We start from the raw sequence: 27,952 nt of genomic DNA, 5'->3' as shown, positions 1-27,952 counted from the left end.
TGAACGTAGCTTCGACCTTTGTTTCTGGCGTCAGTGAACACCGGTCTGCAATACTGGAGATTTGCTCAAAGCTCGTTGCTTGCTGACACAGTTTATTTCCATAGGTTGTGAAGGGTGGAGAGGAATAGTGTGACGATCAAGCCGCTGCTGCGGCTGCTGCATTCACGGGAAAGGGGAAAGGAGAAGGTACCACCAGCACTAGCGCCGCCGGCCGCGGTCCTTGAAGGAGGGAAACAATCCAGGAGGCGTAGCGGCTGCAGTAACAGGACAGCAGGCCTCAAGTGAACAGACAGACAAGAAACATCCGCGCTGAGAGGCGGGCAACTGATGATGACGCCAACGTTGCTCCCGCCGCTGCTAATGTTGCCGTAAAGGATAGAAAATATTGCACTAAGCCAGATAAGCAAGACAGTCAGTCATTCCGTTGCTGTAACGTATGTAGAGGAAGTATATAATACTGCAAAGTTGCTACAAGGTACTGTTACAAGTACTAGGATTGTTGGCCGTTATGCAATACTGCTATGACCACCATCCACAGTTTGAGTAGCCCATTCTGTAGTAGTTCGAATAAGCTAAACAAACAAATTGGTACGCCCTCGTCTTATTTCTACAACAGGATTTGGTCTTCCGTCGTCTGCCGACGGAAGATACAATACCAGCCGCACAGGTGTATATATATATTGAATAAAATGTTGAAGGGAGAGAGAGAGAGATTGAATCTAACGATCGTTGGCTTAACGAAACGTACAATTTACGTTTACTTACGACCTAAGTATGTCGTGCGCATACAGATCGAAACTACGACTTAAGTACCGTACTGCAGAAATAAGGACAGAGTAACGGAGAAGAACCTTTACCGGGGCCGGCGAGAACAATTCCAACGGAACAAGAAGGACCAGTTACTGAACACTGAAAATTAGCTAGAGTGCGCTGGAATCGAACCTACGATGAATACTACCACAAACGCTCCAGATAGATGAGAAGATGGAAAAAATGAGCAGATTCAAAATAGAAAAATTGATTTTTGATGGTTGCTGAAGCATAAGAAGATAGAAGCCTTTGAAGAGCTACGGGCTGCGGCAAGAATAACACAAAATGACATCACAGACTGGCGAAATTGGTGCATGATAAATAATCGACAATCAAGAAAGTGGAAACATAATGGATGACATAGTTGGAGTGATAGTTTTATTTATTTGATTATTTCGACGATTCGGACTATCTGTGCACTAGAATTCAAGGAAGAAGGTCTACGCGTTGGCTTACCTTTGTACAATGAAAGCCGTCGGTAGCAGTAGAACGAAACCACTCTGTCATCGACGCGACATTTAACAATGTAATAAACCAGCGTGAGTCTACGCGCAATTTGGGGTCCATTTAAACTCACAACAGCAGGTGAGTGAACAGATGTGAAGTTGGCTGAAGACCGAAAAAGCGGCTACCAATGACGCGTCTTCTTGGTGTCAAACTAGCTCCATATGTCACGATAGGTGATCTTTCTGTTCCTGCCTTGAAGAGAACTGTCTGATAAATAAAAGCAGCTAATTTGTCTCAACATCTATCCTTTTCACCCGTAGAAAGCTAACCGCGCGAACGGCTGCCTGTAACAGACCTATAGGTTGTATGTTCATTGCCTATTATGCATCTATGCTATATACATTATTTGTTAATCGTTTCTATTAGGGTTCTTCCAGGTCACGTATTTGGACTAAGACAGAAAGCAAACGGCTATTAAAGCTGTTGATATATTTTCATCTAGCACAAACCCTCAGGCATCTAACGCGCCTACGTCATAACTCTTTATTTAAAATGTCTACCTTATGATACTTCGTTAAGTCTAAAAAAATTATTTACAACAAATGTCGTTTCACTGCTTTCTTGAACTTGTTTCAAATGCCCAAGTACGAGGTAGTTGTTGAAACTTATTGAATGTTCATTTTCTTAGTTTGGTCTCATCGAAGATGAAGGTGCACTCGTGTTCATTAGCGCGTTCGAACGGAACGTTTGTCTTCATAGTTGCAAGCTTCTTTTAGATAGCGCAGCTGTCATTCAGAAGGGCGAGGTACTGTAACACGGATAATATATACCTATAAATCTTCTACCTATAGGAAAGTTAATGATTCACTGAGCTCCTTTTTATTGTAGTGGGTCAATTTTCGTAGCTTGTAGTTCAAAACGGAGTCATGTTTTTGGACCGGATATGAAGTGCCGAATTGGATTGCCAGCAGTCACAAGCATATGTCAAAAAGTTTTTATATAACTAATTAAGTCTCAGCCTGAATCAAGAGACAGAATCAGCGTTCACATCAAAGAACAAAATTGGGGCACCCGTCTAAAAGTTTCGCTTTTAACTACGCAAAAGATGGTTACGGAAAATTATCTTTTTGGCGGTAAATTAAGGATTAAGTGATTTTACAGTTGTCAACTTAAGTGAAAACTCTTTGTAACAATTTGATCCATTTTCTAAAGTGATACTGATTTATTGTCGTTCTGGAAATATTGCACCTTTAGCTCTAACAACAGCTTTCTTAAACGTGTTCATATAGCTGAAGATATTGGTAATGGTAACGAAAAGGCTTGTTTGACTTGGTTACAGAGCGAGTATACAGGACCTTTTCAAATGCAGATGTGTAATTGTACGTTGACAAAAAAGTCTGGCCTTGCCGAGAATCAGAGATTTCACTTTGTTTGATTCAGATATCAACCCTAAAAAAAAAGGATTACCTAACGTTTGCACATTGCATATTACCGTATTTCTAACAGTTGAAATGAACCATATGATCGAAAACAGGAAGCCATCCAACATAAGACCAGCACGCGGTCGTAATTTTGTAGCGCAGGCTGCGCCGAAACGGCACTTGTAGGAAATTTTATGAAGTCATTGGTGCCGAATGGAAGTGACAGAAAGCGTCCAGCCATGAAACGATGGTATTACATTTGATAGAAATGTTTTGTCCAAATTGCTCTGTACCTAAATGTAGCTTGTACTGTGAACCTTTAGCAGCTAAAAAGCCGTAATGTAAGGATCTCGGATCTATTAAATCAATTAGACCTTCAGACAATGTAGTCCATTAGAAAGAAATATGCATCTGTTGTATGATTATCGTGGTGTTTTGCGGGATGGAGTAACAGGCAAATGTCAGAATGTCAGAATTCATGTACATTTATATATTTTTTTATGTCAACAAGGTAAAAAATATGGATGTTCATGTTTTAACGTGAAGGCAACCTATTTCTTCTCATACTTGCTCAGTCTTAAGAGAATTCTCAATAAGGTATTTCCTTTTCCCTCAACCTCTCTTTGGATACAATGGAAGCAAGTCAGGTATCTAAAGGATACTACTAGAGGCGTCTCATGCTTTCCTTCATGCCGGGAACCCTTTTGTCGAGTTTTGACGAGATGCAGCTATCTACCCATATAGGTTGCTACGGATCTGACGGCCATCAGTTTAGACGTTTAACGATTGCAGATGGCAATCGCACTATTCTGCTGCTGATGGTGATTCATTAATTGATTTCGATGGCTCTTCGACTGGCCATACCTATTTAATCATTACGACAGCAGGCCAATGACGGCAAAAACGTCTTCCCTGCGAATCAATGACTCGGTCACCTCTTTGGCTGCACAGTGCATCGGTTCTGTAAGATTACTGCGTACAAATAAATTATTTGTCGATTGATGATATTCGATTGGGAAGTGTTTCTTTGTGACTAGCTCTGTGCCAGTTTAGCTCTCAAAACAAAGATCCAAGCAGTCTTTTGCACAGCAACTGAAAATAACGTAGCTTCCCATATTAACTTTTTTATGGAGTACATGAACTATTTTGACAAAAAATTTGCAGTAGAAATTGACGTCTGTAAGGGTGAGCCCAATCAAGACCTTCTGTTAGTACTGTTGTAAGCTACAATTGCTTTAATTCAAATCGCATAGGATAACATTATAAAGCTTTTATATTCATAGAACGTCGGAGCGCGCTCTACGTGAAATAACTTTAGTAAATGGAGATTCACGGGATATGTCCCCAAAAAGTTCCTCAATTACGGCCGAAGTATAAGGAACGAAGTTTTATATTCAGAAATCAAATGCTGTAGGTTTGTCAACAAAAAAATACATGTGGAGTTGTAACATATAATTTTATTTGGGAATATTTTCCTGCTTAGACCAATGACCAGGTGAGCGATTGAAAATAGTCAATATCTCCATGGACCTTTCAAATTCTAATAGCCATTACCATTCATTATACAAATATGGTGCTACGAATGCGGAAGAGCAACGTTCCTTTCAAATGAATATGTCACAGAGAACTATTATCACTGAAATAATATAAATTCACAAATTATACATAGCGTAATGTATTGCTGTCGAAAAGAAATCTGTTATAATACTGCGAAAAATATACGATACCAATAGGTCGCTTTTCGTCTGAGTCGAGATTCTTAGAAGGCCCTTTAAAAGTATAAGCTATGTCTATTTGTGGCATCTTGGTACTTCTGAAAAAAAAGAGCCCAAGCGATCAATCCCCAAAATACCCCAAAAGCTACCTACAGCCTGGAAAACCTCGAACTGGACAGTCAGCTTATTAAGTAACGATGAAAATGAAACGGGAAAATATAATCAGAGATTTTTAACCGACAGATGTGTAGAAACTGAGATGACGAGATGGCAGGTAGCATTGGTGATTTTTATCAAGCTACATTATGTTATCATGAAATAGACGTCATTCCGTGAAAAATATTATTTTCAAGTAATTATGTTGAGTTAGGTGGGTTACAAGATTTATTTTGTATAACCTTGAACTATAGAACCCAGTAATTAATAAACTTGACTATAATAAGTTGAGTTACTGCGAAATGCGTATCTTGATGTCATTCATGTCGATTAAATTTTCACTTCATGTTTCACTTGGTGGTATAAATAAAACTAACATACGGCCTTTGGCGAAGAATAGCCAACTGATATTTTTTTCGATATTAAAGTAAAACTTTTTTGCACCTTGTTTATCTGAGGGGCAATGTATCGATACAGATTAAAATAATAGACTAAAAATAATTACCACGGAATAAGTTGATGCTATGTTGATTGCTATTTACAATGGATAACTAGGGGACAAATAAGCCAGAGGACACGTGTGCACGATCTGTACAATACGCGGCTAAACAAGGAGTAACTGTACTGGGAGAGCACAGGTTATTATTCCATTCTCTAAATGGCCGGACTCGAACCATGTTTTTAACAATGTATACCACTTGTCGAAAAACATCTCTGTGACAAGGTAGTTTCCTTTAAAACAATAAGAGAACACCAACAATGATATAGAGATGAACACCAATTGCCCAGATGATTCAGCCAACGTTAATTGGGCAGATGTTAGTTGCTTCAGGCTTTTTCTGTTTCAAACTGGCTTTATGACCATGCGCTTACAGCCAGCCACACGGTGAGCGCTTTGCCACGCCCGCTAACGCCACTGTAATTTTTTCCATAAAGCATGAATAAATTCGTCAAGAAACTCAAATGATGGGACATAGGGTAAATTTTTTCTCTTTAAAAATATATAATCTAGTGTTAAATAATCCCACGCGTTATAATAGCTGCAGAGAGAAATAATCTGTTTTCGAAGTCAGATCTGTTCCTCTCGACGCCACCAGTATTTTAGAGGATCTGCTTCTTTTTTAGATTTTTCATTGCGTCATTACATGAACAAAGCAGATAGAGCGGTAATAGGACATGAAGTGGGCTCAGTCATCCGGACGAATAACCCGTTTCTAGTTAGATACTGTGTCAGTGATCCCGGACAGATCTGACATCGAAAACGGGCTAAAAACGAAAAAAAGGTAACATACCTGTTTGTGTGTGCATGAATCTTTAGTTAAGGTGAAAAAAATAATCTTATCGGAGCCCATTTATGTGTTATTCCCATGGGCTCCTGTAGTTATCGTATTGTACAGCACGTGGAGTTGACAAGTTATGGTGTGCATATGCCATGGATGATGGCCATGCCGGATGCTGTATAGACAACGTCGCACCAAGCGGTATAATTTATTTTTTTTTCATCGAAGAGTAATAAATTACATTTGTTATAAGAATTTCACAGACATTTTTTTATATGGGATCCCTTTTTGTTATAAATGGTCGCCGCGTTAGTGCAGTTTTTTTTAATGGATTGTTCACATGACAATCTGATACCTCCGGCGATCTCAAGCCACATCGTGGGTTCACCGTTAGCGCTTTTTTTTCTCAGCAGTTTTTCTATTACCTGGTTCCTATTAACGAATTTCAAGTAGATCGACTAGACAAGCATGCGGCTCGACTGTGTAAACGTAGCCGACAGTTTCTTGTAAAAATATTTCGAAATTAATTGAGCAAAATTCAGCTCATTCGATTGAGTATTAGGTGTTCAATATTCGCCTACTAATTTTTAGAAGAAATGCTGGCAGCCTTGATGATCCGGTACTAGTGGGCCAGTGAATCATTTAGATGGCGTCTGCAAATCGATGAAAAATTTATTGTAATTTTACAGTACAGCGCCGAATGGGTTTACATTTCGACGTAGGTAAAAGAAAGGTTTGCAGCGTCATTAAAGGCGTCTATTTGAAAGATTTAAAAATTCAGTGGGTAGCAATGGACTTGACTTAATTCGGGGACCCTTCTTCGTTTACCTCAGTAGTGTCTTCTGGGTTTTTTTAATTTAAATTGGTCGAACGAGCTTGTGCGGTGACCTAAGAGTGTTTCAAAAGAAATAACGGTTAAAGCTCATCGAATCTATTGACAGGCAGCCAAACGAGGCTGCTGCGCAGAATGGCAGGCACGTGTAGACGCACTCTAATTTCGAAATCTTAAATAGTAGTTTGTTTGATGGATACGCTTTTGTGAAAGGGCTGCCACGTTTGTTCTCAACGGACCCAAACCAAAAAAATTCTATTCTACACAGAATTAATACGAGCATTGCAAAAGGATCCGGGGTCACTATGCAAATGCGGATCCACCATTACAGTTGGAAAACAACCTACGTCCGCAAAGTGGCGGAAGATGGTCGACTACAATCCGACTGATAAGAGTTCCATTGGCTAAAATGTCACAGTATCAGACTTTTGAATGGATCTAAAACAACCCTTACATTATGCAGCGATCTACAGTTATCACGTAGATATCACTGTAAATAAGTTACTTGCAGAGTAAGTCATTTAGGCGCTGCTTCATTTGGTCATTTTATTTTGTTACTTGAAGCGACCTATTAATCACAGCCAAAAGTGCTTCGTAACATTTATTTGTCGCACTCCGTAGATCCGTCTTCTAGACACGCTGAAAATGAATTAACCAACCCGATTTTAAAAAGCATTGGGTCCTACTAAACTTTTACAGACTTCTTTTTTAAGCTTTCATCTTACTTGATAGTGGGGTTATGTTTGGAGTTAAATTTAGGAAGAATGGAATTGTAGTGGGTGCAAATACCTCGAATCTTCAGACAAGCAGTGGCGCCTATCTGCTCGGTTTGTAGTCACTGACAGCAATACATACCGCTCTAGTGGACGGACGACGCAATTGTAAAGAAACCTAGGCATGCTTCACTGCCACGCCAACTTCAGTAATTTACAACGAACCCTCTACATCTCGAGGTTGATGTCGACAACTTATGCTAACCTCACTCTCCTATTGCCGTTGCCCGTCGACGCACCATCGGTTTCCAACGAGCTGTTTCCTGTTTCAATTGTTACTGTAAATGACCCAGTTGGGTGTTCAGTGTTGTATCGGGCGACGGTGGTAGTGCTCAAACACCTTCATATTCGACGCCAATTTTGGATTTGTTATAGCCTGAATTGGGTTGATTTCTTCTTCTTATTTCTGGGAGCTACCACAGAATCGACATAAGGCATCTCATTTGAAACCTATTTACTTAGGTAGCTTGTGTAATATATATCTGTCTATCGGGTCAGGTAGTTGTTTCTAGTGTTAGAGTTAGGTGTTAGAGTTGTTTCTAAGACTGTATCTAACCAAAAGCAGACATTCAGCGAAATCTGTCTTGATTTTTGATCACGAATTTTTGAGTCATATATCAAAAAAAAAAAAATTTTGAATGTTCATACTTTAAACCCTGTTGAATAATTTTCAGTTTCTGTGAAGTGTCGATCTTCGAGAACATATAAATTTTACTCTCAAAGAAGACTACTAGGCTTTCCTCAGGTATCAGGAGTAACCGATGAACGCATGTTTGTTACGAAAAACAGCCTGTTAAAGTCTCGATTCACATGCCGCACCCTATATATTCATATACATGTCTGGCTCCGTGGCGAATTGGCCTATTTCGAACTCATTCGGCAAACTGCTATAAGAAAGGTAATAACCTATAGATGGATCACAGAACTACTTTCAACCGTATGCGCTCCGTGCATCAACTGCCAAGGCATATATATATTACAAACATCACCTTGGCAACAGATGCACGAAGCGAAGCCGGTTGAAAGTTGCGCTGTAATTTACCTATAATTTATTACCTTTCTCAGACTACTGTTGGACAAGTTCGAGTTGCTTCAACTTACCACACAGCTCGAGATGGAAGACAAGTTAAATTTGTCTTTATTCATTCCTAAATGGTCGCTAATTTTCTAATCCAAGAAGTCTCAATTTGCTTTTCCATTTATCAAGCGATTCAATACGACGGTCAGTCTCTCTCTTTCGAAAAAAAAAAGATAACTGAATAGCAATAAACCCAAGCCGTGTATTTGCCGCTGGGTGTACATTGAGAGGAAACGCGATGCTTAAAAATGGGCTCCTTGTATACAGATTTTTTAATGTGTTGCATTAATAACATATTAGAAAAAGTTTGGTTCAAACTCATTGGAGATTGGATATTAATAACATTCCGTGCAATTTATCTAGCTTCTTTATACTATGAATACATTTCCAAACGCTTTTCTTTTTAAGCAAAAAAAAGAACGTAAGAAATTTAAAAAAAAATACTTCAAAGAACGCTAGACTTCAGTTATGAATAAGTTATTATGGGTGGGCTATGGTAATCTCTTGTCTGCAGTATTTCGATTAAAGTTCGACACTTGTTACGATAAGCATTTCTGCATTGTTTGCTCGTATCCGAGTACGCGTTATATCATTAAATTTTGGCTAAGCTCTTACAGAGTAGGTTATTTAGGTACATATAGGTACGTACGCGTTAAAAATGCCTTCTGAAAAATGTCCTCATTGAAATTCTACTATACATGAGCATTCCAGATACCATCTGAAGTTCGTTTGTAGGACGTGTTTATAGGAAGCAGTGTCTGGACATAGCTATATTGATTGTGTGTAAGAGGTCGCTACGCATTGAGGCAGATGCTCGCTTAGCAGCGTATTCGATAGTTCTAAGTACCATTGAAATTGGAACAGATAATCCAGGAGTAGCTAAAAAGATAATTGGCTTCTTAGAGGAATTAGAAATCTCAACTGCGCCTTTAGAAAACGTAAAAAATGAGTAGCTCTACAGATAACATCTTAATTAGGCCAAGGACATTGTTAGATAATTTCGAGGTTAAAATTACGAAGATTGCTCAAAAAATCTTGTCAACCTCTAGGCATCCTTTAGATGTAAATCCTAACCAAAAAGCACGCTCCCTTGAAATTAATAATCTAAAAGAGAATTCCTTATCTACTTCTAATAAATAAGAACTGTTGTTTCCTCAGAAATTTAATAAATTACAGCAAGAAAAAAAGACTTCATTTGCCGACCGTATAAAGGTATAAAGAAAAAATACGCCAAGCTTATACTGAACGCAACGCATTCCCCAAGAATAAGCCAAGGTAGTAAAACCCAAAATAATGCTGGGCAGTCTTGTAGGTTTTTATACTATGCTATTTATCCGAGAAGTCAAATGAAAATGTAGGGACAGGAAGCACCTATACTATTGACGAGCCTTCCACGATGACAGGTCCTGCTCAGTTATAAAGGCCAAGCGAAAAATATCGTCTATTCTCTGAATAGGCTGTTGTACAAGCATTTGTATCAATAAAAAAAATATTGTATATTGTGAAGCATCAATGTTAACTACAGAGCGAGGTTTAAAATAGAATGTATCTTGTGTCGTTAGATAACCATTCTCCGCCCTTACGCAGGACATGTACGGTCCGTAAAAACGTGTAACGTGTGAATAAGAATGCGAACAGTTACACTAGTTTCGATGATTCTCGATTGCGTACATTGAACCTTCCTCATTTAGGATGTACTTATCAACTTAACGAGGCATAAAGCTATTTTGTTTTATGCTAGCCGATTGCCTACACTCAGCTTTTGCCTCCGATTGCGGCAAGAATAGTTAACAGAAGGAACGATAACGTTAGTCAGATAGCGTATCAACCAACGCTAGTTGATTAGTTTCTTTATAGAGCTTCTTCAACACCAGTTCTTCCCTTTTCTTCCACAAACGATTGAGCAGCGCAACAAAGAGGTGTGAGTTTACCTCCGCTGCTGGGTTTGATACGTGGAGTAGTGGCTACATGAACGCACTTTGCTGTCTGGCCAGCATAGATCCGTGGTGGGGCGAAAGCGAGCAGCGAGACGATCGCATAGATAACACCGACAGTAGAGTCGACTTGAACTTGGTGAACCACACGAGACAGGCGGCTCAACTCTATTTAGTTCCCTTTCTCCATTTCCCAATGATCCCTGACAAAATCCCTGAGACAGTGGCCCAAAACCAATCTTGTCCTATCACCGATCCGCCAAAACGTCTAGGGATATTCATCGTTGATGGCATCTGCTGTCTACTCATCTGTTTCCTTTCGGGGCCCAGGTTTCTCGTATCTTCATGCGCTGCTTCCGTTGCAGTTCCATTGTGGCTCCCAGAGCGACTTGCCTTAGTCACCACCTGACAAAGATAGCGCAAGCTAAGCACGGATGCGAAAGACGTGTTATGGACAAAGTTGGAGAGAGCTGGGTGGTCCGAGGGTCGTCTGTGGGGAAAGTAAGAATCGTTGTAGAGGCGCAAATAAGTTGAGTCAGAGAAGGTTAACCCACCTAATTTATGGAGTCGTGGTGACGGTAGTAACTGTCCGGTTGACTCAACCGTCCGACGATTTATCCCTTCTTCTTTTCACAGCCTTCTTTTCGTTCACTTTCTTTCATTTTTTTTTGTCTCTTAGAGGTATCCCGCTCCCACAACCGTTACGAAACCACACCGATCCACGGGTCTAGAGCTATTGTCGCAGGTTTTGCACGCAGCACGCCACCAAAAGTGGATATTGTCCGATTCACCAGTGAGGCTGTAAGGCACCAAACGCCACAGTCTGTCCCCTTGCTCACACGTACCCACACACTTCTCAACTTATTCACTTTCAGGTCTATAGTAGAGGAAGCCGAGAAAACAATACGCTGTTCAAACCCCAGATGGCGCTCATGGGCCTGATTTGTTGAAGCCTATCTCGCGGCGGTACCGCCCTTATGAATCGACTCATTAGTGTTAGCTCGCTAGTTGCTGGGTCGAATCAACACGGTAACTTTGTGGGCAAATTCGAAATGTTGTCCATACTTTTGCGATTGTCGCTGCTGAAGCTGTGGCTAGTAAGCAATAACAAACGAGCAATTTCGAGTTTAGTTTGATATGGAACCACAAATGAAGATAGAATCTTAAAATCCATTTCCTTCAGCTCCCCCGAGGAAATGGATTTAACAGTTTGCCTCCACCAGCCCAAAAGCAGCGTTAAATGATTCGTAGTTCTGTTCTCGTTTTGCTGGTCACAGTTTACTATTCAACTGAATTACTCCACACACGACTCCATGTACGACACATTCTGCCTCTATCCATCGCTTGACAATAACTATAAAATAGGATGGCTTTGTAGAAGAGATACAGGAGAGAGCTCACATTTAGACGAGAACCTCTGCATCAAGTCAACGTCACTCCATAAGAAAAAAGACAAGCTTAAACTCAGATCATCTTGGTCAGACGTACTCGGCCAGGTTATACTATGTAGCTTGCATAACTTTCGTGAAGATAGTCTGTGAAATGGAAGTAGCGCGATATAACTATCTTGATTCAGAATTTTTCTGCGGTGGCTTTTTTTTTTTTACTTGCAACAATTCACTACGTACTATTTATTGTATAAGTCTCAGGGAGTTGTGTAACAAGAAAAGATCTGGAGAAAGTATCCAAGAGATTAAATTTACTAAAAGAGACAGGATGGGCGCTAGCCTAAAGTCTTGTTGAATGTTGAAAATATCGCTCAAACTCTAGGATGAGACTGTTATTGTAGCTAAATATACTGCGCGCGGTTTATACGATATTAAGATGATTACCCGTCGACTAGGGCAAATTAATCGGGTCGGGTTAGTATCGTTACGGATATTCATAAACTGGTAAAATCGGTTTACTCAAAAAACTAGAAAGTTTTTGTCAATATGGGTAACCTTGAGCTATACCGATAGCGCCTCGCAGCGTTCTTGCAAACAGCAAACGCGTAATCCGCACCATAACCAACTTAACGTAAAAGCAAGTCGAATACGTTGATCCACTGAGGCTGTCAGATATGGCCGACGTCGGCGACGGTGGTGGCGTCGAACGATCGAGTTGTCGGCGGCATTGACGAGTTTCGTCTTTGATTTGACCTCTACCACCCGGCATTTACGGCGGCGAGGAACAAGCCAGCGAAGCCCCACAGTACAGTGTTCTGCTTCCTGTTGACCTGAATTCCTTGGCGATTTACTTCCACCCACATTCTTACGAGCAGTTCATAGAAAGACTGCACTCAACTGTTCGTCAAGCGCCGGGCCCGCTGGGTAAAATGCAACCCGCACCAGTCGATAGTGAGTACAGCCCATACATCTTTCAATGGTATAAACAGCAAGAACATTGCTAGCCGTTTGCTTGTTCCAGCCGCTAAGTTGAATACTACCCCTAGGGCCCCGCTGGGCAGCCGTTTCTCCATGTTCGAAGCTGAGCTGCTTCTAGTTGATGTCGTTACACGCATAATTAGAACTGTGAGGTTTCACATTTGCGTCACCGGTTTCACGTCCAAATGTCATCTCACAAAATAATAAGGTTTATGTGTATTTATTTAAACAGGCTGTTTAATAATAGTTTTCTTGATTAATGGTCACACTAATTATTATTATTGTTTTATCAATGTTGATATAATATTAACTTTTTATGAACTATGTAAAGAGAGAAATCGTTCCGATTTAATCAATATATCTGGGCCCTTTAGGTACGTCGAGTGCCCCATCTTGAATGAGATAAAATTGCCTGCGTTTAACCTTTATGTTTTACGGCTGTGAGGAGTATACATAGCAATATCAGTAGTAAGCAGCTTTACAATCATTCTCTAACAATTGTTCCCAACAATTTGAACAAAAATATAAGTTGTACGCAATGTATGCTTGCCGCTAAGACCATATTCGCAATGACCCTATATCGCTTACCAAATACTTCGTGGCCCTACTTCTTACCAAATACTACAAAATACTTCGTGGCCGGAAGATTTTCAGTTACTAAGGGCTAGGTGCCTAAGATACTGCTGGTGTTTAAGTACGAACAAACAGTGACCCCGCGTTACTGAAGTGGAACCAGTTTGCTATTTGGCACGTGACAGGTCAAGGCACACTTATTATAAAAGGCCGCCATGTCTCTAAAAACATGCCTCATAAAGTAGGTGGCCTTTGAGGCGGAAAAGAGGCTCTTGCAGCTCACCTGCCCTCTAAGGACCGCGCACTTAGTACGTTACTTTTGAGATCTACTATATACTATTTATCAGAAAACAGGGCCCACGTACCACCTATAAGGTCGCGAAGACGATTTCCTGTTAAGCCTATTAATTCTCCAAGGAAGATACCCTTTGCCCGTGCTTAATAACAATGTTTGCTAGAATCTAACCAGCAGACGCATAATTAGAGCTTGACAGGAAAGGGGACTCGAACAAACATCTGCAATACAAAATACGAAACATATCTTACAAACGCAAGACCCTGAAGAGCGACTATTTTATATGCAACTCATTACACCCGGTTCGCACGCAGCTTTTCTGTCTGAAGTTGTCTGAATTAAACTGACCGTGCCCGCCTGATTTCCGACTGCGTATCCAATGCTAAACTATTTGGAGCTCTCTGTAGCAGAGCAAAATTCTATTTACTCTAACTTAGAATTTAAATATAACGTTGATTTTATTATTCTGCTTATTTATTTAAAGAGCAATTAAAATATATGTATATATATATATATATATGATGGTATGGACCGCGATACATGTGGGGTTTGCGTATCCAGATTGTTTACAAAGTAACACAACCAGTTGGGAAAACAATTCATCTCTAAGATGATTGCTTGTGATTTTATATGTACATATACTAAAGATTTAAAGATAAGTGTTGTTTGAGGAAAAATAGAACGACAAATTCGGATTCAAATAAGCACGGCAATAATTGCGGAACCGTTTTCTTCTAAAAAATGCAGGCTTTAGCTGGCGATTTCTGGAGCTGACTAACATGGGGCGTGTGAGAACATCATTGTCACTTGTCGCAATTTCTAATAGCTACTGGGATCTCTGTGCGTTGCTCTGTTTTTCTTTCAGGAGATGTTGCGGTTAATGCTCTTTGCATGATGGTTGGACGTTTGATTGACGGCGTCGCGCCATCCGTTCGGGGGCGTCGGTCACAACCAACTTGCTGTTATCTTTCCGGAAGTACTGGCCTGCTTCCTAGATGGCTACATTCGGGTGGCGTCATTTTGTGGTGGCTTCTAGCGTTACAACCGTTATTGGAAACTCCTTCATCGTGTATGGCCCGCACTGTTAATTGGCCTTTACAAAGGACTGCCAATATCTCCGGGGATATTATGCTTGGTGCATTTTTCCCCATACACGAAGCCAATTCCTCTTATGAGTGTGGTCGAATTCAAATAGAGGTTTGTAAGTTACTGGTGAAAATGTGAAAATCATCCGAGTTCTCGAGAACATTTGGAAAAAAAATAGCTCAACAGGGGGAAGCTGATTTAATTAGGGTTACATGTGTACCCTATGTGCATCGTTTGGTCAAGAATGATTTTCAATATATTCATATTCAAGTTTGCATGCTGAACTCGCCGACACGAACGAAATTTACCTGAACAATCCTGTCTAGAAAAGGAAGGCAATAAATCTGCCAGCAAAGCTACCTGTAACACATATTTTTTTGTCTGCTGCCACAGGACGAAGGTGTTCTGCAGTTGGAAGCGCTATTGTATACAATAAAAAAAATCAACGAGGATGAAACTATTTTACCGGGCGTCCGTCTCGGGGTGATCGCTCTTGATTCCTGTGATAATAGTGCTTATGCATTAGAGCAGTCGCTTGATTTCATAAAAGGCAGGTGTACCCTGTCTCATATACACAAACCACATATATGTAATTTAACTACCTATTTTGTGCACCTAAGTTACTTTTGTTCATACATGTTTGTCTGTTTATTGTGTTGTCGTTATTTAGTGACAGTTTCCACTAGTGACATCCTTTGATGTTTGCTCCATGAAATAAGCCGCCTTGATCGCAAATCAGCTTGAAACTCACCGCAATTTTGATCAAGTGCCGTAGATCTAGCAGCGTTGTAAAGATATACGCACACGTTGAAAAATATATGGAACGAATTTCAGGTATAAATTATACTGATAACATAACACGTGCAAGAACGGTATAACGATGAAAAAGTTCCAGCTTATAAATTTTATAGACTTTAAGTAGATACAGAACAATGTGGGCCAGGTCTCGCAAGATATCTGGTATTCTTCTTAGTACAGGTTTCATTGCACGAAACAACGTTTTCAAATCTGAGCGACAATTCATATGCTCCGATGGCTCGATTCCCACGTACCGTAATGGATCATTTAACAATGTTATTGGAATCATTGGAGGACAATCTAGTTCGGTCTCCATTCAGCTCGCCAACCTCCTGCGACTCTTCAAAGTCCCTCAGGTAGATTGCATCTTACAGAATGAACGCTTAAGACCATAGATATATCATCTGCCTTATTGTATTATATGTCTCATATACACAAAAACATAAAATCAACATTTAATCGAATTAAGTGTTCTAGCTAGAAATATGGCATTTTACAAATGAGTCGTTCTCAAGCTTTGCACTTGGTTCATATGCAGCATCTTTACGAGTAATATGCTCGTTCAATAGATGCTACGGAGCGTATGGAGAGGAAAATAGAGTAACCCAGTTAAAATGACCTTTTATTTAGAGCCGGCTTGGGCAAGATCTAGTAGCATCGTGGACTTCGACAAATGTAGAGTAATTACTGTTACATCTAATCATCGTCCTCTATAAATACTCACTAAATAGGGAATTGTTATGGAATATCCAAAAACAGAGTATCTACTATTTGTTCCTTCTGTCAGTTTATGATCCGATCGCTTCCCTGTGAGTGATAAAGTGAGAGGATGCACACCCTCGGCTTCACTTTCGAGGTGATTGCCACGAACGTGATAATAAATGCAGTTTTAGAAAGTACATATATCCGTCACTAAATCGAATCCAGTGATCTATAACGGACAGAAGTTTGTGACAGATTTTACGAGTCGCCACTAGGCAATGAAGAGTTTTATTTGATATTATAGAAATGGATACATGAAGCTTCCGCTTCAAAATCCACCTCAAACATTTTAGGGCTAGAAGGAAGACGGGATCGTTTCTTTCGCATGAAATTTCGTAAAAAAAAAATAAAAGGTTTTCTGATGCCTCTTACGACCTTCTACACATGGTCCGCACGCTACGGGTCAATTGCGTGCTTTCGTTCACGTTCATCCAAACACTAATTCAATTAGTATATAGCGGATATATATAAATTAGCGGCGCATTCATTTCGTCACAATCAATATAGCATACGTCATGCAACATTACCTTTACGACCCATATGTTTTTATCCGAGAATACATGCTTCCGAAGGCTGCAGATAATAAAACAAATATGTACTCTTCGTAATTCGTATTGCTATCAAAGTATGTGTAGTGGTACACAGAGCAAGTTCTGATATGGCGTCATTGCCTATCGTGTACTACATCAGCGCAAAGCTGTTTGAGGCAATGCAGCGGCCTAAAAGGGACTGAAACGTCAGAACTTTTTACGACTACGGACTCATGTAGGAGCCTAGCGCTAACTAATGCAATGTTAGTACTCTAATTGTCGCAGATCAGCTACCAGTCTACGAGCCCGACGCTGTCGAATAAAGGAAAATTCGAGTACTTCTTCCGGACGGTACCATCCGATGCCAACCAAGCAAAAGCAATCATGGAAATACTCATGTGAGAATAATGAATATCTTTTTAGCATACAACGGTTTACGTTACTTTGGCTAGAATAATATAATCTCTGCTTGTAATACAACGCGTGAAAGGTACGTTTTGGTTCATGTTTAATGGCAGGAGTCTGTATGAAATTCGTTACGGATAACAACACTATGTTTCCAATGTTCGATTGAATTTTTTTCATGCCGGCCGCGGAAAGAGTCACCGTGCCGTCTAAAAAACGTTTCGAGTTTTGTGGCTAGTCCTGCCGTTAAGCATTGCTTCGGGCAACTAGGTCCTTGTACAAGACGAAGTGTCGTCGCCCTACTTCCACGACGCTCATGTGCCCCCCCAGATAGCTTAGTACACAAACACGTGTTACATATGTTATCACTTTGCTACTTCACTTTTATTTATATGTTGCATACATCGTTTACCTGGGCTATAAGTAGGCCACCTTCGAATATATTTGGTTGATGTGATTGTTCATATATAAATGACTTCACATTCTTAATAAACAAGATATCTCTATAAATCGTTTGACCATATGAAGCTTAACACCAAAGTATCGTTATACATAGATTATTTTTTTCCGTTAAGTCGAAAATTTGCTACATTCCTCGCTTCACACGGGGTCGAACTACACAAAGTAAACATTTGGCAAATTAACTAGTGCAGAGGTAACCCACACAAGTTGAACATAGCCGTAACGTAAACTAGTCCTGAGGCCTTCAGTAATATGGGAGAAGTCACTATATAAATTCTGGCAGGCTAAATAGGTTAAATTGACAACGATTAGGGAAGTAACAGAAACATTTCTTTTTGTTGATAGAGAGTTTCGGTGGACATACGTATCGATTGTGTATTCGGACACAGACTACGGAAATAGAGGGTATGAAAAACTTCAGGAGCTGTCAGCTCAATACAACATTTGCTTCTCCAATCCACAATCGATAAACGCCGATTTCAACGAGACGAAGTATGACATGGTTATCCAAAACTTAATGAACAAAAGCAATGCCAGAGGTAAGTACAGTCGACCTCGTTCCTATTAGCATCGTTGTAATGCCTTATGATGCCGCGCTCATTATATCGTTAAAATTATAATAATGGTCCTGTATGTTTCCAATTGAATCGTGTTATTTACATAGTGTAAGGTTGGGGCCTTACGTCACATAGGGTAAGTGGGGCCATGATACCGCAAGACGCTGACAGCATAATACGAAAAAAGTAATCTCACAAACGATCTCTGCGTCGATGTGTTTCGTGCAGAAAACAGCAATCACACTAGACAAATATTAAAGTAACGCAAATGTACGAATGATTCTACCGGACCTACTGCGATCCTCCATTGGTTGGGAGCAAGAACTGAACCATTTAGATGAAATGTGAATTCGTGCATTATGTTGTTAGAAATCTAGGCCTAAGAGAAAGTGCCTGTGAACTATTGCAGTGGTCGTCGTGTTCTCCGATAAACAGGTGGCGAAGAAACTGATGAAAGCGGCCTTCCGTAAGGGGGCTTCGCGTCGCTTCGTTTGGATTGGCAGTGACGCCTGGGGTGGGCTGAAGACCCTCTTTGAGACGGATGGCGAGAAAGCTGTCGTGGAAGGAGCCATCAACGTACTTCCTAAGCAAAGGGCTTTAGCGGGCTTTAAGGAGTATTTTAGGTTTGTACGAACCTCATTTAAGCATACATTTTTAACATTATTACGCTATGTATTCGTACAAGATCACACTTGCAAAATAGTAATAATTACTATTATCCCATATATAAAATTATATATCGGAGATTCCGCCGAGCGTTTCAAATTCCCAGCATATTGTGTGACCTGTTCGATTGGAGCAAGCGTTGATCTATGTTGTTTGGCGTCCTCGCTTTGTGTGTTAGCCAGCTCAATCCAACCACGCACAAAGATAACCCCTGGTTTGCTGAGTACTGGGAAGAATTCTGGAAGTGTAGGATGGTCGAGTTCCCCGAAACACCCTTCAACAACAATTTTACGTCCTGGTGTAACACCAACAAATCCATACCGACGCAGGAATTTAAAGGACTGCATTTCGTCCGCGATGCTGCATACGCCTTTGCGTATGCGTTGCACGACATTCACCGCATGCGGTAGGTAAAGTTTTCCATCTATCCTTTCTACGGTTTTGCTAATTTTTTTAATGAGATGTATTAGGATGGTGTACGTCTATTGTAAACATCCACTGGAATACATGCATAGAAATTTCTTCTGTTTTTGTTGCCACCTTGACGTTTTCTGCGACGACAGGTGTGGTAATCAAACAGGCATGTGTGACAAGATGAGCGAGACTGGAATCGACGGCACCTATCTCAAGTCATCCCTGGAGAAGGTTTCCTTCAAGGATGAGTCCGGCAAGCCATTTCGCTTCCTGCCATCCGGTGACGCCCCGCCCAGGTATTATTAAAGCGCGCCTAGCATGAGCTACGGAATATGTACTTGAAAACCAGCAATACCAACGTTAGCACCGAGCACGACCTGTATCGTGTTGCTGATGAGACACTTATAGTACTAGCAATTAACTGTAGCTACGACATAGCTTCAGTCTAGTTTGTGAAGGAAATAATTAAATGATTTTAAATACCAGTGTCGGTCATAGAAGAGTAACATTTTGTCGACACAAATAATGGTCGCGAGCCAGCAGGAATCTGGCGCCTGACGGGTACTTTTACGTCTTCAAAATTCTAGGTGTTTGTTTACTGCACTCTAGGGAAATTAGGAAAACGATAGGAAAAAACTATTTGCATTTTCTGTTTAAACCTACAAATATATATATATATATATATGAATGCATAGGACGCTAATGATTACGTATGCACTACTGGAGAGTCGATCCTTCAAAGAACAATATAAATGGTTACAACAAGGGCATCTACTTTGATAGATATCATATTAAATGCTTTAAGAGTGACTTCAAGCCAAGAGTCAATGTCTGCTCAGAGAGAGTTTCCTCGAATGTCAGCGAGAAAATAATAAATGACGATATAATGAAATGAATAATTTATTAAAGAAAACCCAGTGGTAAACGTGGCTGCATGTTAGAAACTAGGATAGGCTTTGGAACATAAGTTACCGAATACGAGAATGTGATTTAAAAGATATAGCACATTTCGTCTAAATTAAGTAGTCATTGGTGCCTGACGAAATTACCTGATGGGTGTGCTTTATTTACGGTTGAGTGTCATTTTTGAAGGTACACGATAATCAACTTCCAGCGAAGTGAGCGACCCGACGGTAAGCACGAGTTCATCTGGAAACCCGTTGGATCCTTTGATCGTACGTAGCCTTTAATGGTCTATCAAACGTGATTAAATCAAGTGGGTTTTCGTTCGCTTTCATTTGTCAACAGTGTTTGTTTTGACCGCATCACGAAACAATTTTGACCTCACGGCAAATTTATTGTTTGTTTTTTCTTCAAAATAACTAAAAAAAAATAACTGTATAGCTCAATTTTACAGTAAATGTACCACATATATTGCCCACACATCATCAATATTATTACTGCACACCATATACACCGACACTCATAAGATCTAGCATATTTCACTAAGTTCAGCACCCATTGGACCCTTAGTGACTTGTTCGTTGAGGGCCAACATTAATAACTTCCCGCAGTTATTGTACGATGAGCACTCACCACTAGAGCTGAATATGTTGATGATGCCGCATACGCTCTCTGGCTCATTGTCACCGGCCTCTTAGTCCTGACTTTTTCGTTCGTTGCCATCGCAGCATCTGCCTCGTCCACTAGTTTCCTAATACTAGCTATATCCGTAGGTCTAGCAGCTTGACCCGACCTGATAGTAAGGCTACGTAGCTGGGTAACCTGGCCGAAGGGAGGCGTTCAGGTTATAACTGCAGAGGCAAACGTTCTGACGCTGTCGCAGCCTGGATCGTTCGCGCTAATGACCTCGAGGCATGCCACACACGGAAACATACAAATTGTGCTTAGTGGTCTTTACTGCTGCAATTGCTGTGTCCCGTTTCGAAACAGGACCAATATTTACGAGCGTATCAAACAATGTTGCCACCACTCTATGGGGGCAAGATCTTCTCAGATTGACTACATGAAATAGCTATTTGTATATGGGGTGCCATACTGATACCTCTCTAATCTACTAAAGTGTGCAAGCGTAGCAGAATCGACACGATTATCGTAAAAGTCCGTTCTGTTTTACCAGTACGAATAAACAGAGCGAAATTAAAATAATAGTTTAGTGAATTTGTTTGTCTGTTTGTTTCAATGATGGACATGGTGCATAGCAAGTGACGATGGTGAAGACCACCTTGAAGTGCGACGTGAAGAGATGGTCTTCAAGTGGGATCAGAAATCTTACCCACGGTCGTATTGCTCAGAGGAGTGCCGCAAAGATCAGGTATAAAGTTGAACATAATCGACAAGTCATGGCACGGTCAAGCGTAGGTCATGGTACGGAATTAGCTCTTATAGAGCCGATTTCGGTATTCAATTCAGAGAAAACACAAACAAACACGTGTTAGGATTTTATGTCGAGATTAAAATCGTCACAAATAGCTTTCGTTTTTCCGAAAAACAGTGCCAAATTCGACCGTAAAGCTACGTACGATACGTTTTTCCCACTCCTAGTGAGTACGAACTAAATATCCGTCAAGTTACGACATAATTTTAAATGCGACACATACAGACAAAGCAAACATGAAGAGAAGCAATTAATCCGTCCCATTAACTGAACAAATACGAACACAAAAATCTTTTGTTCTTGTCGTGCTTAAAAACCATTCAAAGTAAATTAGACCAAAGCTTGAATTATACGAAACCAATGATTCGGTATAGTCCTCTATGCTGACAATCTAATTTTAACAACAATAGATAACTATCTGTTATACAGCGTTGCCTTTCGAAGTATAGAAACGAGTTAAAACCTCACCGCGGTTCATGTTAAAGGACGTAAGTTACGTCCTTCTGTTTTCTTATGTATATATATATATATATATATATATATATAGTTTAACTTAAAACGTACAAGCGGTGGAAACAGCTGAACTTATAGGATTAACTTCCGCTTTTTCATGACCAAATTAATTTTTATGCTTGAAGCGGCTTTCGTAGTTCAACACGAATTTTACAAATTAAATTGACGTGTACCGAACGAGACTGTAGAGCATCAGTCCTTGACGTTTTTAACACCATTTTCGCGAAAATATTATTTAATGATACAAGAACTAAAAGTCAAAGGTCGCTGGGGTTCAAGCCCCGCCGACAACGTACACTTTTCATTCAAAGTGTGATCAAGTAAAAAGAAAAGCATAATTGAAAATTGTAGAAAAACAATATTGGATTTCTTTGTGTGATGAGAACTTTTCACCTAGCTGTGATCTGTTTACACTCTACTGATCCGCGAGAAAGTTGGGCAAAATTTAAATTCTCAGATTTTTTCATATTGAATTTGCGGGAAAAACAGCGACAAATATTTTCTACTTAGTAACGGTTCGTTGATATATAATTCTCCTTGTTTATGTTCGTTGACACTCATCCAGGATTGCTTTTTTCAATGTTATCCATTTGAACGTATCGTACGATTTTCGGGAACGAATTCGGTGTTGCTCGGAAAGGCTGAATTAATAAACGTAAAGCTTGGAGGTAGCGTATGCACAATTCAATAACAGTAAGAAACTGTATGAGATTCGAAATTAACCAAAAAAAAAAAGTATTTTTAGGTTATGCTAAAACTGGAGGGTGACACGTGCTGTTGGATCTGCAGCAATTGTACCCAGTACCAGTTTCTCCGGGACCAGAATCATTGCGAGGACTGTGAACTTGGCCATTTGCCTAACCCAGACAAGACAAAATGTGTTAAAATACCCGAAGTTTACCTTGACTACAATAATCCATGGGCAATCGGATCAATTTCGTTTTCGTTGTTCGGTACGTTCAAAGTAAATAGAAGAGTAAATCATACAAACAATTTTAAAAATCTACTCCATAAAACTCTAAAGCATACATAGAATGGAATAAATGAAGAATTGTTATTAATTAGTGATAAGGCCATAAAGAAGAATAACCTGACGATATTTAGCTTGCTCACTAAAAACGTTAAGTAAATCGCCAACGCAGCCCATGATCCTCACACGCTGCTAAGTGTCCTGTTTTTCTTCGGAAAACGATATACCTTACGGAGCCCGTGTCGGCCTTAAATATAATGTTTTTGATTTGATGTTTTCTCAACCTGGTCATTTCACCACTCGGTAAAACAAATCCAGTTGTTGTCGCAACGTTAAGGACGTTAACATGAAACCAAAAACGTTTCGGTGCAGGTATGTTGGTCGTAGTATTTATTGCGCTTGTCTTCCGACGCTTCTCGGCTACCCCAATCATCAAAGCGTCAGGCCGCGAGCTTTCTCATCTCCTATTGCTTGGCATCTTTCTATCGTTTTTGCTGACTTTCGTCATTGTTGCCAAGCCAACGGCGATCACGTGCGGACTGACGCGTTTCTTCCTCGGTATGAGTTCGACTCGTGTTATTCCAAATGACGTATTACTTGTTCGGTCATTCCAGGGTAGTTCAGGCAAGAGAAATCCGAGAGTTAAATAAGGCCACAACGTTTAACTAGATATGACTATGTGTTTATAATTGTAGTATTTCATTTGCTCGGACACGAAATTATAGCTGTGACAAAAGCAAAGTATTACATTATTTAATGTATATATTTTTTTTTTTTTACAACAAACTACTCAAGTTGAGAAGCCACTAATACCTGAAATCTTGATTCGCAATTTGTCGCTATAAACGCTTCAGCACGTAAATGTAGAGCTCCTTCCCTATATATAAGATATAAATCAGTCGATATAAACCGATACACTTGATATCTCAGCATAGACCTATCCTCAACCCCCACATGGAGCCTATAACGGACAAAAAAAATTAAGCTCATTTTTGTTTTTTCAGGATTCTGTTATACGATGTGCTATGCAGCTATCGTAACAAAAACGTCCAGAATAGCACGAATCTTCGCCCAGGGTAGCAAGGGACCTCAGGCCAAAGTCCGATATACTTCTCCTACATCACAACTCTTCATTACCGCTCTACTGGTTAGTAATTCGTCACATTTCCAATATGGCAAATAGTACAACTTTTAGTCTCGAAATAGTTATCTAGACGATTTTGTTGCATTTACTACTACGTACTGCAAGCATTGAGGAACACTGATTGCAATAACAATACATAGGACGATCCATGAACCTGTCGATATTGGTCATTGGTAAATCTACGGTGTGCATTTCGACTGGGCATAACAATCCTTGCTCCGATTTACGTGCAGGTAAGCGTGGAAGTAGTCGTCAACGCTTTGTGGCTTATATATGACCCTCCGATGCCAACGAATATTTATCCAACTCGTGAGGAAAGCGTACTTATCTGTGCCAGGTCTGATGACCACAAGTACCTCATTGGCCTTGTTTATCCCTTTGTGCTTATGTGTGAGTAGTTGACGCCATCTTTAATAGTCAACTGTTACTATGTGCTGATTGTAAACTGTAGAAATTATGTCGTACGGTACGCAGTGTTGTCCTATCAATCTTCATTGCTCGATTTGACCTATTCGTATTAATCTAAACGTTTCAACATCTTTTCTAAATATTTTTTGTTTGTCTATATAGTGTTAACATTACGTAGAATATGTATTGCGAGTGCGGCTAAATATGCTGCGGCTGGGTAGTAAAGCAGTGTAGCATTGGGATGTTTACAATGGTTACATAGTAGTCGATTCCAATAATATATATATATATATATATCATTTTTTCATCACTACACAACGGTACCTAAATAAATACTCTCTTTGTTGCCGTTCGACTAATACGTGAATACTGTTACGGTACAACTATTCAGTAATGCACAGTTATGGTTCTCTATATACAGTAACGTAATAGCTTTCCGTACATGTGTAAACAGACAATTCCAATCCATCTTACTAACATTTTTTTTTTTCGTTGATATCGTTGTCGGCCAGGTTTTTGTACTATCTATGCTTTCAAGACGCGCAAGTGTCCAGATGGTTTCAACGAAGCTCGGTATCTCACATTTACCAATTACACGACATGTGTCATCTGGCTGGCCTTCTTGCCGCTGTTTGTACTATCAACGAACAACGCCATCCGAGCAGTGACCCTCTCGTTTTTGCTCAATCTATCAGGAACGGTTCAGATCTTCTGTCTGTTTGTGCCCAAAGTATACATTGCACTATTTAAGCCCAGCAAAAATACGAAGGAGAGCATTATGTGCCATCATAACCGCATAGGACAACAGCAATTCTGTCAGAGCTCAACGCTCAGTCGGTCTACGGGGACGATTTGTTGCAATGGTAGGTAGAGTAAGAAAGGCCGTTCGCATACGCTACAGCACAACAATTAGGGCGAGGCATCGTCTTCCTGATGGCCTCCGTAAACTGGCACCATTATTAGGCCAAAACAAGTGATAGGAAGGTCGATTAGTCGGTTATCTCAAGCCGTACGATTTGTTTCAGCGCAACTAAGTGGATCCGAAGGACATATCAATCGGTTTTGTCAACGGGATGTTCAGTCCGGCGCACCCCTAACCGGAGTATCGCTTGACAACTCCACGTCGAACATATTTCTCGTCGTTCCGCATGGCAACGATGGCGGCGGCGTCCAGAGTCTTACAGGTGGTGAACTGCCATCGGCCGTGGAGCCGGCTCGCGAGGTCAAAGCTCTCGTTCACTTGCGGACAGCATCTGCCTCAACTTCGGCGACAGGCAGTAGGATGCCGTGTGCAACTGAGAGGGACAACGATCCAATGTAGCACGAGATGGCCACCATCCTCGAGCTGCTCCTACAGTTGAGGTACCTGTCTGCGAGTATACAGACAGGCCAGGGTGGCAATGGACCTTCACATGGACAAGCAGAACGTCAGTTCGCACTTCGTACCGAATCTCCGACGACCAGCTACTCAACGTTTGACCAAAAGGGCAAGGGAAGCACGGAGTAACTTTACTGACCCATTAACTTACTGCACGGTACATGCGAATATCAATATAATATATCCCATACTCGAAAACGAAGACTGCTAAGCTGGTAGAATTGTACGTATATAGAATCACTTCTACCAGAAGTATTTGATGAGCACAAGTATTAAATATCGACCTGACGGGCCGTGATTTTTGCAAAGCCGCGCTTTTTAACACACTAATAATCGCCTGCGGAGTGTAGGGCCCTCTACGGACGATGAGCAAAAAACTCGACGATGCCTCGTCTGCGTACGTCATTATATATATATATATATATATATGTATGCATGCCAAGCAGCGCTACTCAGTATCCGTTACCATACAATGTAAGCCCCTACAAGCAGCACTAGCTTTGTGCTAGGAATTGGCAAATCCTATATAACGTGTGCATATCTGCAGTGAAGATTATATACAGGTCGTCATATACCGTTGTTCGGCAGTTGTTTCAAGGAAAGACACAACGTCATCTTGTCAACTATCATAATAAGATTTAATTAATATTTGTGTGTTTACAACAAATAGAACCGTCTAATAGAAGAAGCGTAGAAAAACATTTGTGGAGCGCCCTGGAGATTCATCGCAGATTTGTTGGCGAGACCGAAGCTGACGAGACATTTATTGAATCAATTAAGTTATATTGAAGTTTATTGTAATATATTGATATGAAGATAATGTTGAACGTTTGTAAATTGTTATAGCAGATTTACGATACGAATAGGTAATTATTCCTGCAATTTTATATTAAATGGCTATTGTTTCCGCTCAGATTCCACAAAAGAAACACTACTAGTCATATGAAAATCAGATGCAACGGTACCTCTCCATGAGTTTATCTAATGTGCGAATAGGATGAGTCGTTTTGATGATTCGAGAGTATGTATAACTTTACGGCGAAAATGCAGAGAGATGCGTGATTTTTTCCAGCGCAAGCATCACTAAGTTGTCTGTAGGAACTTTTGCAATTCGTAGCCTACCGTCTTAAATCAGTACTAGCTTTATTTGTCATATTATTTAGCACACATAACGACTCTAAACCTCAAGCAAGCAAAGTTGTGTTGTTGAAACTAAAATGGCAAAACTTACATGCAGTAAGTGATAGCAGCAAACGACATTAGTATGTCAATCTAGTAGTAAGTAGTAAATACTTATTGACTTCTAGAAGCAATGAAATCTTCGATAGCTTTCATATTAGAAATAAACATATAATTCAATACGAACAACAAACAACCAGGTGCCAATGTAACGAAATGGAGGCTGAAATCAGAGAGACAAACGCTAATCATACGTAAAAGATATGTCATATAATAAAATATATTTTTATTATACCCTGTCTAATGGAGCAGGGGTGCTACTGCGTGAGCGTGTGATAAAGTTTTGTCCTAGAGCTTCTTGTAGGGTGTAAAGCCCAGCTGAATTTGCTGTAACCCAATTGGGTACACTTAACCCAATTCGTATGGTGTACTATTTGTGCAACACACAAATGTCGTTCGCTGTCGTTAGTGTTACTATTACTATCATTACTATCTGCCGCGTAATACGTGTCTTACACGATACAAATCCATTCATAGCGGCGCCAGATTTCAATAAACAAGAATACGAAGCAGTGTTTTACTGTACATACTATTGACCAGTGTGCCTTTTTTTTTTTTTTTTTCGTTCCTTTTCTTTGAGCTCTTCTTCAATTAGGATCCGT

General features: G+C 40.2%; 1 protein-coding gene across 9 annotated transcripts; it reads left to right on the top strand.

Moving 5' to 3' along the window:
• Positions 1-213: 213 nt before the first annotated feature.
• Positions 214-27,889, top strand: LOC111245193 (metabotropic glutamate receptor 3-like). 9 transcript variants are annotated; one of them, XM_022793194.2, is made up of 17 exons: positions 214-1,618; positions 14,546-14,877; positions 15,160-15,316; positions 15,745-15,920; positions 17,142-17,254; positions 18,069-18,262; positions 18,690-18,903; positions 19,125-19,352; positions 19,510-19,656; positions 20,453-20,535; positions 21,523-21,635; positions 22,957-23,164; positions 23,554-23,739; positions 24,186-24,328; positions 24,559-24,715; positions 25,246-25,596; positions 25,759-27,889. In XM_022793194.2, exons 2-17 carry the CDS (start codon positions 14,572-14,574, stop codon positions 26,052-26,054), a joined length of 3,072 nt encoding a protein of 1,023 aa, XP_022648929.1. In that variant the 5' UTR covers positions 214-1,618; positions 14,546-14,571; the 3' UTR covers positions 26,055-27,889. The 9 variants fall into 9 exon arrangements, with proteins under 9 accessions (XP_022648929.1, XP_022648927.1, XP_022648928.1 ...); XM_022793192.2 differs by having other exon boundaries at positions 216-1,395; XM_022793193.2 differs by lacking the exon at positions 214-1,618 and adding an exon at positions 5,628-5,832.
• Positions 27,890-27,952: the final 63 nt, after the last annotated feature.

Source organism: Varroa destructor, unplaced genomic scaffold (genome assembly GCF_002443255.2).
Source record: "Varroa destructor unplaced genomic scaffold, Vdes_3.0 BEIS01000002.1, whole genome shotgun sequence".
Lineage (NCBI taxonomy): Eukaryota > Metazoa > Arthropoda > Arachnida > Mesostigmata > Varroidae > Varroa > Varroa destructor.
The sequence above is the reverse complement of the archived record's forward strand: the minus strand, read 5'-3'. Positions and strand labels throughout refer to the sequence as shown.

Coding starts and splice junctions, on each gene's coding strand:
- LOC111245193 (XM_022793191.2), top strand. CDS start 12,764: ATGCAACCCGCACCAGTCGATA. Junction 15,317..15,744: donor GTCGCTTGATTTCATAAAAG/GCAGGTGTACCC, acceptor TTCTTAGTACAG/GTTTCATTGCACGAAACAAC. Junction 24,716..25,245: donor TTATCCCTTTGTGCTTATGT/GTGAGTAGTTGA, acceptor GTTGTCGGCCAG/GTTTTTGTACTATCTATGCT.